Here is a 12,241-nt window from a genome sequence, read left to right on the forward strand (position 1 = left end):
TGTGTGTGTGTGTGTGTGTTTGTCTGTGACCGCTGTTTCTCGACAACCACGGGTCCGATCTAATTGAAACTTGCCAGATATATTGCTGGGGACCTGAGGATGTGCCTTTTCAAGGTTTCATATTAATCGGAGAAGTAGTTACCGAGCTATGGCGATTTATTTACCAACCGTTCGCTTTGGCTTTGCAAATGGACCAAACCATTTCATGTAAATAGAGGGGGGGGTTCTACCATACTCGCAAGCCGTTCGCTTTGGCTTTGCGAATGGACCAAACCATTTCATGTAAATAGAGGGGGGGGGGTTCTGTGGTCGTTACTGCCACGTGGTTTCAAAGTTTTTTTTTGTTGTTGTTGTTTGCACGCATGTTTTTTTGCACCCACGTACGGGCACGCCCTAGTATAGATAAATGACTGTACCCGAGTTGCCGTTTTGTCATGGTTTAAACCAATCATAATTCAAACAATTATTTTGCATAAATGTATTTGTAATATACGTGATATCACATTTTATAAACAATTGAAGTTGGAAAAAAAGAAATTCCCCAAAAAATTCAAAAAAAAAGAAAAAATTGCAAAATTTTTCACAAACCATACCCTTAGGACATACCGACGGGAGAGATATGTGCATATCAGAAGTTTGGTACGATTTCACAAAAGTTTGAGAAAGTAGTTCAGTGACAAGACAACACAACACATGACTGACGCTGCACAAATATATATATATATAGATAGATAGACACACAGACAGACACACACAGACACACAAGTATATATATATATATATATATATATATATATATATATATATATATATATATTTATATACAGTGCATTCAGAAAGTATTCAGACCCCTTCACTTTTTTCACATTTTGTTATGTTGCAGCCTTATGCTGAAATCGTGTAAATTCATTTTTTCCCTCATCAATCTGCACTCAATACCCCATAATGACAAAGAGAAAACAGGATTTTAGAAAGTTTTGCAAATTTATTAAAAAGAAAAAACGGAAATATCGCATTTGTATAAGTATTCATACCCTTTGCTGTGACACTTGAAATTTAGCCCAGGTGCCTCCCATTTCTCTTGATCATCTTTGAGATGTTTCCACACCTTGATTGGAGTCCACCTGTGGTAAATTCAATAATTCATTGGACATGATTTGGAAAGGCACACACCTGTCTCTATAAGGTCTCACAGCTGACGATGCGTATCAGAGCAAAAACCAAGCCATGAGGTCGAAGGAACTGCCTGCAGAGCTCAGAGACAGGATTGTGTCGAGGCCCAGATCTGGGGAAGCCTACAATAAAAATCTCTGCTGCATTGAAGATTCCCAAGAGCACAGTGGCCTCCATAATTCTTAAATGGAAGAAGTTTGGAACAACCAGGACTCTTCCTCGAGGTGGCCACCTGGCCAAGCTGAGCAATCGGGGGAGAAGGGCCTTGGTAAGAGAGGTGACCAAGAACCCGATGGTCACTCCGGCTGAGCTCCAGAGATCCTGTGTGGAGATGGGAGAAGCTTCGAGAAGGACAACCATCACTGCAACACTCCACCGATCTGGGCTTTATGGCAGAGTGGCCAGACGGAAGCCTCTCCTCGGTGAAAGACACATGAAAGCCGCTTGGAGTTTGCAAAAAAGCACCCAAAGGACTCTCAGACTGTGAGAAACAAGATTCTGTGTGTCTATGTATATATAGACACACATAGACACATAGACACACATAGACACACATAGACAGACACACACAGACACGCAGTGTCACTACCCCCTTGATGCGCTCGGACAGGTGATGTGAAATTATCCCCTCTGTTACTCCACCGCATGCATTGGTGTCTGTGACGCGTTAGCGCAGCAGTGACGTAAGCAGGGGCAGTCTCGCCCTGAGCGCGTTATCGCGTCAAGCCGAACGCAAGGAGGAGGAAAACAACCAATGGAGAGAAATCCTTGTACGGAGGAAGGTGAACGTTAGAGAGGTGAGAGAAGGTGAGAACGTGACGAGGGACGGGCGATCCGCCAACACAGCCATGGCCGGCGAGCCCAGGTATGTGAAACAATGATTTTTCTCGCTGAAATCCTCGCCTTCCCGACAATTCCCACGAACGAGGAATGCTACCGGCGGACAGAGGCCGGACACCTCGGGGCCGTCCGCCGAGGGCTTGTTTGAGACCGTCATGGTGAGCAGGACCACCGGAAAAGGCGGACACGCGGGAGGGTCCACACTGTCCGACGGCAGGACCGTCGGAACGACGAACATGGCCGATGGGCCGACGGCGTCGGTAAGCATGTCCGCGACGAGACACTCAATGTGAAATGTCCGCGACGTGTCCGCTGGGGATGAAGGTCGATGTGCGGTGCACCGCGAGCTGCTCGGGTCTTGTCCGGACGTGTCGTCTCGGGGTCTTGCCCGGACGTGTCGTTTTGGGGGTCTCGGGGTCTTGCCCAGACGTGTCGTTTCGGGGGTCTCGGGGTCTTACCCGGACATGTCGTTTTGGGGGTCTCGGGGTCTTGCCGGACGTGTCGTTTCGGGGGTCTCGGGGTATTGCCTGGACGTGTCGTCTCGGGGTCTCGGCTCGACGTGTCGTCTTGGGGTCCCGGTGTCTTGCCCGGACTTGTCTCGCGGTCTCGGTGATTTTTCCCACGGACCCTCATTAGCATTCAGCGCTAAAGCGCGCGCTTTTCGCGGGTCTGCGTCCCGTGGACCCTCGTCGTGATTTTAAAACGTCTCGTGGTCGGGATGACGTGGTGCAGGTAAGACCAGCAAGTCCTAACCAAGCGTGGGTCCGTGCGATGGCGGTGTTCGTGCTGGTGTTGTTTACGCGATCTGCTGCTGGAGGGGGCGGGGCAGGGCCACGTGATCGGGAGGGGGCGGGGCACGGGCCACGTGATCGGGAGGATGCGCGCGCTTTTGCGCGGTGGAGGGATTACATTAATATTATAAACTAAAGTACAATGTATTAATTATCACTATACCATTATTATTCAAAATACTATCAATTTGTTTGGAACAAGAACATTCATCGGGACCGGACCGGTAGGATCGGGACCGGAACATTCATGTACCAATCATGATACCATCATGTACCATCATGTAGCCTACTGCAAAGCAATTCACCGTGTTGTGTGTTTGTGTTTTATGGCGGTTACTATAGTAAACATGTACTCTAGGCTCCGCTTCCTCTTCCTCCCATATGTAAGGGTGGGCTCTTTGCTTGTATGCTTCAATCGGAACTATGGGGTCAGTTCGTAATATGAACAGAGGGTGTACTGGGAGTTTGAGGGGCACTGGGAGTTTGAGGGGCACTGGGAGTTTGAGGGGCACTGGGAGTTTGCTTTCTAGTGCAGACTCATCTGAGTTAAACTGCCATATTGGCGCACTGACAGTAGATGCTGCATCTCGGAGCACACCGTCCATGTCCATTCATTGATTAGGGCTATTCTGTCTTAACGTGCAATGTGGACATTAAATAACATGTGTTATCACAAAAGAGTAACTTGGTGTGTGCCGATACCCCGGCTAAATCACCTGGCTGATGTTTAAAGGTACGTGGTGAGTTCATAACAAGATGGATATGATGGTTGTTGTTGTTGTTGTTGTTGTTGTTGTTGTTGTTGTTGTACAGCCACGGACAATTCTCTTGAACAAGCCCGTGGCATGGAGACAGCCGACTGATCTCACAGGAGAGACGCAGAGATCCCCCACATCCAGGATGGTGTACCGCCCCCCCCCCCCCCACCTCACCTTCACAAAGTCAGGGCCACGATGGAGACAGAGAGAGAGACAGACACAGAGACAGAGAGAGAGACAGAGACAGAGACAGAGACAGACACAGAGAGACAGAGACAGACACAGACACAGACACAGACACAGAGACAGAGACACAGACAGAGACAGAGACAGACACAGAGATACAGAGGCAGACACAGACACAGAGAGACAGAGACACAGACAGAGACGGAGACACAGAGAGAGAGAGAGAGAGAGAGAGAGAGAGAGAGAGAGAGAGAGAGAGAGAGAGAGAGAGAGAGAGAAAGAAAGAAAGAAAGAAAGAAAGAAAGAGAAAAAGAAAGAAAGAGAAAGAGAGAGAAAGAGAAAGAAAGAAAGAGAAAGAATTGAATTGGCAACAGCATTTATTTCACAAAAACCGCCTCCGCTTCCGGTCCGGTCTGAAGAGGACGCAGGCGTCACATGCTCGCCGCTTCTTCGACTGGGCCACTGTCTGTGGCTTGCTTTTTTGGTGGTCGTGCGGATTTTTTGGCCATTGAGTCTGCCCTCCGCATAGTCCCGGCTCTGCTCCCTGCTTCGCCTACCCGGCTCCTTCGCCTGCTCGCTGTTTCCTCGGGCACGCTCTCGTGGGTTGTGTCCTTCGCAGCGGTGTGGCGGTGGTTTTCCCGCCGTGATCTTGATTTGTAGCGGCGGCGGTTGATTGCCGCTGCATTTCCCGCTTTGCCGTGATCAACCTTGGCCTCGTGATCGTCTCTTTGCTCCTGTCTGCCCTCTGCTTGGTCCCGACTCTGCTCCTGGCTTCACCTACCTGGCTCCTTCGTTTCCTTGGGCCTGCTCCCGTGCGTCAGGACCATTGTTTCACCTCCTCAACCTTGGCCTCGTGCTCGCCTCTCCACTCCTGCCTGGCATGGCTCTGCGGTACTCCGCCGCAAGGCTCCTTCTGCTCAATACCCGCTCCACCCCATCATGCATCTCTGCCATCAAATCAAATGGACTCCTCCGACGATCCAGGTACATTCACCGTGGCTCCGGCCGTAAGTTTGTATATGTACAATCAGGTCACTCCATCCCCGTCCTCTGGTCGGCTCAGCGCACTCCCACTCATCGTCCCAGCGCACCTAGTCATGGCAACGCACAAAATCGCACCTCCTGCCTGCGAACCCTGGCTAAATCACCTGAATTCATCCCCGCTGTTCAAAACAACATCAGGCTCACCCTGTTCAACACCCGGTCCCTCAACAACAAATGCCTCATCCTGAACGAATACATCCTGGATAACAAACTGGACTTTCTCTGTCTCACCGAAACCTGGCAACAACCACTGGACTACTACACGCTCAACCTCACCACACCCAATGGATATTCCTACGTCAATAAACCACGCTCGGAGGGCCGAGGTGGTGGAATTGCCGTTATCCACCGTCAAGACATCAGGACCAGGCAGATCCCCATCGCCTCATCCTCATCCTTTGAACACCTGGCTTTTAAACTCTCTGGTCGCACGCAGTCAGTCATGGCTGTCGTCTACCGCCCTCCCAAACCACACCCATTATTCCTGTCTGACTTCTCCTACTTTCTGACCCAGCTATGTTCCCTCTCCCCCTCAATCCTCCTCCTTGGTGATTTCAATATCCACATGGACTCCACTGACTCCACAATAACCACTGACTTCACTGATTTACTCACCTGCTTTAACCTCACTCAACATGTCAACTTTCCTACGCATATCCGTGGTCACATTTTGGACCTTGTCTGCTCCACTGGATTAATTTTGCACCATCTCTCTGGCTCCGACCTCACCCTCTCTGACCACTTAGCCATCACTATGACCATCAACATCCCCACCCCAACACCAAGACATTATCGCACTATCAACTTCCGTAAGCTAAACGCTCTTTCACCTACCTCATTCTCATCCACCCTCTCTGAAAAAATGTCCACTTCTCCCTTCATTGACCTCCACACCCCTTCTGACCTCACTGACTACTACAACCACACTCTCTCCTCCTGCCTTGACCAGATTGCGCCTGTAAAAACCGAAACAGTTTCTTTCACCCATTCTGCTCCCTGGTTTACCCCTGAACTCCGCCTGATGAAAACTCGTGCTCGCCAACTTGAAAGACTCCGCAATAAAACAGGTCTCACAATTCACTCCCAAGCCTACAAGGACCACCTACAACACTACAAAGATGCCCTCTCCCACGCCCGCTCCGCCTACTACTCTCAAATTATCCACTCTGGCTCCGGAAACCCAAAAGCACTCTTGTCGACAATAAACAAACTCCTCCGCCCCCTGGACACCACCACCCAGTCATTCACAGTAAACAACTGCATCTCCTTCCTTTCTTTCTTCCAACGCAAAATTGACAACATCTACAACAGCTTGACCACCGCCGCACCCGCTCCCCCTCCAACCACCTGCCCCCCCTTATCCTGCCTTCCCCTGTCTAAATTCTCCCCGGTCTCCCCTACTGACCTCTCTGAACTCATAGGAATGAAAACTGCCACCTGCACTCTTGACCCCATCCCCTCCAGCTTTGTCAAGGCCTCCCTCCCTGCTCTCTCTCCACTTATCATTGCAACAATAAACTCCTCCCTGTCTACAGGCATCGTCCCACCATCCCTCAAAATTGCTGCTGTTACCCCCATTCTAAAAAAACCTGGTCTAAACCCTGACACCCTAAACAACTTCAGACCCATCTCCAACCTACCCTTTCTGTCGAAAGTTTTGGAACGCGCTGTAGCCACTCAACTCAAACATCACCTCTCTGCCAATAACCTGTATGAAACATTCCAATCCGGATTCCGCTCCAACCACAGTACTGAAACTGCTCTCCTTAAAATCACCAACGACCTTCTCCTCTCCTCTGACGCTGGCAACCTCAACATTCTCGTCCTCCTCGACCTCAGCGCTGCCTTTGACACCATCGATCACACCATCCTCCTCACCCGACTTGAATCCACCTTTAACGTTACCGGCACTGCCCTCTCTTGGATTAAATCATACCTCTCTGACAGACGCCAGTTCATCTCCATCAATAACTGCAAATCCCCCACTGCTCCCCTCCCCCAAGGTGTCCCCCATGGTTCAGTTCTTGGCCCCCTCCTCTTCATCCTTTACCTGTCCCCCCTCGGTCACTTAATCCACCGTCATGGTCTCCAATTCCACTGCTTCGCCGATGACATCCAGCTTTTCATCTCCACCAAGTCCGTCTCCACCGACACCCACTCTATCCTGACAAACTGCATCTCTGAAATAAAATCCTGGCTTCAAATCAACTTCCTCAAACTTAACTATGATAAATCTGAAATAATCATCATTGGCCCAAAAACGCTCACAAAATCCACCCATAACTTTGCCCTCAACATCGACGGTATCCCAGTATCCACCTCCCCTCTCATCCGGAATCTTGGCGTCATCTTTGACCAAACCCTCTCCTTCGACAAATACACTAAACAGATCACAAAGACAGCCTTCTTTCACCTGAAAAACATCGCCCGTCTCCGCTCATCCCTCTCCTCCACGGCTGCAGAAAGCCTCATCCACGCCTTCATCACCTCCCGTCTGGACTACTGCAATAGCCTCCTCTATGGTTCACCCTCAACAATCACCAATAAACTCCAATACATTCAGAACTCCGCTGCCCATCTACTCACCCATTCCCGGACCCATGACCACATCACCCCCGTCCTTTACAAGCTTCACTGGCTCCCCATCTCCCAGAGAATCCAGTACAAAATCCTCCTCTTTACCTACAAAGCCCTCCATAACCTGGCCCCATCCTACCTGGCTGACCTCCTCTCTAGACACACTCCCACCCGCAACCTCCGCTCTGCCTCTACAAACCTCCTGACCCCCCCCCCCCATCCGGACCAAATTCAGATCCTGGGGGGACAGGGCCTTCTCCATCGCTGCTCCCACCCTCTGGAACTCACTACCTCACACCATCAGAGACTCCTCCTCACTCACCACATTCAAAACATCACTCAAGACCCACCTGTTCAGCACTGCATTCAACATTCAACCCACAGCATTTAACCCCTGACTATCACTTCTCCTTCTCCCTCCTTTTGCTTTAAATATTTCCCTATTGATTCTTGTCTTTTTGCACTTGTTGTTTTCATGTTTTGTTATGCATTATGTTTTGCACTCTGTCAAAGCGCCTTTGGGCTTCATGAAAAGCGCTATACAAAATAAATGAATTATTATTATTATTATTACTAGGGCATGCCCGTACGTGGGTGCAATGCCCGTACGTGGGTACGTGGGTACGTGGGTGCGAGTACGGTGACAATCCCCCCCCCCTCTATTTACATGAAATGGTTTGGTCCATGAAATGTTTTGGGCCATTCGCAACGCCAAAGCGAACGGCGAACGGCTTGCGAGTACAGTGACAATCCCCCCCCTCTATTTACATGAAATGGTTTGGTCCATTCGCAACGACCACAGAACCCCCCCCCTCTATTTACATGAAATGGTTTGGTCCATTCGCAACGCCAAAGCGAACGGCGAACGGCTAAATCGCCATAGCTCGGTAACTACTTGTCCGATTAATTTCAAACCTTGAAAAGGCACATCCTCGGGTCCCCAGCAATATACCTGGCAAGTTTAAAGTATATCGGACCCGTGGTTGTCGAGAAACAGCGGTCACAGACATACAAACATACAAACATACAAACATACAAACATACACACAGAGATTACTGGAATTATAGATAGATAAAAACAAACCAGGTCAAGTCAAATTTTACAGGAGAGAAAATAGAAAAAACAACACAGTTCGTAATGTAGTTATTAGAAAAGAAAGACCAAGTTCGATTCATTTACAACACATAATGCTTCATTAATACACCATTTGCACTCAAAGAGTTTGACATTTTCATTCGCCACATAATAATCAAACTCTAACCTTATTCTTGCAGACACCAGCCCTTTAAACATAGGAACAACATCAAACCCATGCCCATTATCAATTTTAATTTTCCTTGATTTATATATTGAATATTTTGCTACAGCAACTAAGAAGTTTAGGAGAACACCAGAGTCCTTGCAGGAGGGTCTGAAAGGTACACCAAAAATAAAAGAATGTGAAGTGAAAGGAAAAGACGACTGATCAAAAAGGTGTGTGAGAATCGAGAAAAGAGGTATTAGTCTTTCGCATTTCACATAGGCATGAAAGAGATCCTCCTTCTGTTCACAGAAGGGGCATGCTACCGGTACTGAGCCATCAAGGTGATTGTTACGGGGTCCTCCCCTATCCTCTGGTCTCGGTAAACCTCCGAACCCCGAGGGAGTCCCCGGCAGAAAGATGTGTTGTCCTTGGTTGAAAACAAGCCAATCAATAACGAGTCCACACCAAGGGTTACGAACAAACCACAATATATTATAAATCCCACCCAGGAATCACGACCCCAATTAGTACAGCACTTCACCATATAATTCCTATCTACAGGTGGCACCACCTTACCGAGCCCCTTAACCCCCAAACTCACGGCCCTTGCCCCAATGTCTCTGCACTCCTCCAAGGCGACGTTGATTCGCTCCAGCGATCGTGGAATCAATTTCGGATTCCAATCAGGGGAAGCGGCGTCGATCGAACCAACCCGCAGGCCACGTGGTCCAATCTCCAGCACGATGGCGGTAGAATGGGAAACCTACCCAAAGCCGATTTCGGGTACGTACCCGGTTGCGGTTCAATCCGCGAGTCTCCTCAATACCCCTCCCACAGCCACTCACTTGTACAGCCGTCCCCGGCAGCCCGCCGGAAAGTAACGCCCGGTCGACGCGCCGCAAAAACCTGGTCACTGCCGGTGGTGCGTGTGGCGAAGATGGCGGTTGGCTTTCTCTCGCACCCGGGTTTGGAGGTGAGGATACTCGGCAACCTCAACGAGGATACCCGACTACGCAGGCTCCGCAGCAATCCGGCGATCTCCTATCGCGCGGACTTGTTTTCAAGGAGGCAAAGTTCCCTTGTCCTGCACGTTCGACTGCTCGGTCCGGAGCTGCAATCAGAACATGTCTCCCTACGATCTTCCCCGCTTCTCCCTCTCTCTCCCTATATCTTCCGGGTCACGATCCAATTTCCAGCCACCTTTTTACCCGGAGCGCTTTTAACGCTTTTAACCACAATAAGCATCATCAACATCAGCATCATCAATAAGCATCATCACTAAGCAAGAAGCATCAACCATGATAACAAGAACCACCATTATTAGGGCCGGTATCCGTAACAGTGATGAACAAAGGTGTTCGTAGGGAGAGCCCAATGTGCTAATCTCCATTGGATATCTGCTAGGAACCCGTAAATAGGTAGTTTGTACATATTAGGCCACAGTGGCGTGGCAGGAGACCCTGGCCCTAACCTTTCTGACAACAAGGCCACTCGTGCCACTCCGGAGAAGGGTGATGCTTGGTTTTCTCGAAGGAGCTTGTGAATACCCACCTTTGTTACCAAATGAAAAGGAGATACAAGTTCACCATTCGACTGGAGAGCTGGGAGCACCTTAATTTCAGGGAAGGACAGCCGAAAATCCTCGACATTGTTTACACCTTCCCAGCCAATATTTAACTCCTTAAACGTCCTCTTGACGATGCGTATAATTTGGCTGACAACACGCACAGATCTTAAACCAAGAATGGCCGCCACCCTGCCAGCAGACATCCATTTTGTCCCAGACGTATCCCTCAGGCCACAAACTTTGCCAATTCCTCCTTGAGTAAATTTCCTAATCAAAGTCGGACTATGAGGAATGCACGGAAAATACCCGTTGTAGAAAATAGGCTCTTGGATAAACATCCGGCAATTATAAGCCTCAAGGCAACGATGAACCCCAAAACCTTTCCAAACTCTCAGCAAACCCTGATAAAAGGTTGGGATTGAAACTAAACTGACACGGTCAAGGTTCACCAGGAACAGGTGCCCATCATAACACAGGCCTCCCGCTTGTTGCAGCAAAAAAAACGCAAATTGGCACCAGGGCAGCTCTTCAGCATACAACAGTCGTTGCACAGACTGTAGGCGAAAAGCCATAAGCCGGGTGGACACATCCACAATTCCATGTCCACCCTCCTTCCGAGGATGGTACAGTATTTGCGGCCGAAGCCAGTGGTATCCATTCCAAAAGAAATTAACCAAGACCCGCTGGATGGCTGGCATCAACTCCTTGGGTGGCTGCAAGGCAATTAGTTTATGCCATAATCTTGGTGCTATCAAGTTATTTATAACAAGAGTGCGGCCTTTATAAGAAAGATCGCAGAGGTCCTTCCCATCGTTTCAACCGGTGTGTAATTTGTTCAATCTATCCTTCCCAGTTCTTCGTTTCTACTTCCTGGTTGCCAAGATAGACACCAAGATATTTGACCCCATGTGTTTTCCACTCTAAATTATGTGGGAGTGACGGTGGCAGTGTTAAAGAAAGGTTATCTGAACCGCACCATAAGGCTACACTCTTGCTCCAATTTACTTCACCGGAAGAGGCCGCAGAGTAATCTTTAAGGCAACGCTGCACCGCAGCAACACTACTTGGGCCTTTAATCAGAACACATACATCATCAGCATAAGCTGTGACCACAAATCCTGAACCAAAAACGGCTCCCACATCCTGAGTTATTCGCTGCCTGATGGATGCTAAGAGTGGTTCAAGGGCAATTATATACAGAAGTCCAGAAAGGGGACAACCTTGATGGATACCCCGTCGGAAAGGGAAAGGGGGACGTAAACTGTTGTTTACTTTCATCATGCAGAAGGTGTTAGTGTATAACAGCTTAACATAGGAAATGAAAGTTTCACCAAAACCCATCCGCTCCAGAACAGAAAACAAATATGTATGATCAACTCGATCAAAAGCCTTTGTTTGGTCAAGAAACAACAACCCAAAACTGGCACGCAAGTACTTATTACAAGAAATAATATCCCTTATCAAAAAAATATTGTCATAAATTGACCTTCCTGGTACACAGTAGGTCTGGTCAGGGTGCACAATAGAGCTGATCACAGTTCCCAAACGGTTTGCTAAAACCTTCGACAAACGCTTGTAATCCGCACACAGCAATGAGACAGGCCACCAGTTATCGACTAGTTGAGTGTCCCCAGCCTTTGGCAACAGGCACACGACTGCTCTTCTGCAGGACAGGGGAAGCTCTCCAACATGAAGGCATTCATCAAATATCTCAAGCAGGTCAGGTCCCACAAGGTTCCAAAAAGTCTTATAGAACTGTCCGGGCAAACCATCAATCCCAGAGGCTTTACCATCCTTCAAGCTCCGCATAGCAGTTTCAAGCTCAGCAGCCGAAACTGACATGTTCAGTGTACGTTGCTGGTCCTCCTCAAGTCTCGGGAGCCCAGTAGTCAGCTCCTGCAAGGTCTCATTACTAATGCTCTGGAGGGGGTGGGGGGGCGGGTGTCGGCGATAACGTGCCTACTCTTTGCTAAAAGCTTCGTTGGATCTTCAATATCGACAAACTAATGCTGGCAGACAGGACACCAGCTTAATGTAGCGTCTTGCTTGCAAAGCACCAAG

General features: G+C 48.9%; 1 protein-coding gene across 1 annotated transcript in view; it reads left to right on the forward strand.

Annotated features, from left to right (window-relative positions):
- The first annotated feature begins 1,853 nt into the window (after window positions 1-1,853).
- LOC137428428 (uncharacterized) overlaps window positions 1,854-12,241 on the forward strand; it is a 154,852-nt gene continuing 144,464 nt past the window's right edge. Inside the window, exon 1 of the mRNA XM_078778503.1 lies at window positions 1,854-2,273. Within this exon, the coding sequence (XP_078634629.1) occupies window positions 2,169-2,273 (105 nt within the window). The 5' untranslated portion in view covers window positions 1,854-2,168. The remainder of the gene's footprint in view (window positions 2,274-12,241) is intronic.

Source organism: Myxine glutinosa, chromosome 5, assembly GCF_964187855.1.
Source record: "Myxine glutinosa chromosome 5, kmMyxGlut1.1, whole genome shotgun sequence".
Classification (NCBI taxonomy): Eukaryota; Metazoa; Chordata; class Myxini; order Myxiniformes; family Myxinidae; genus Myxine; species Myxine glutinosa.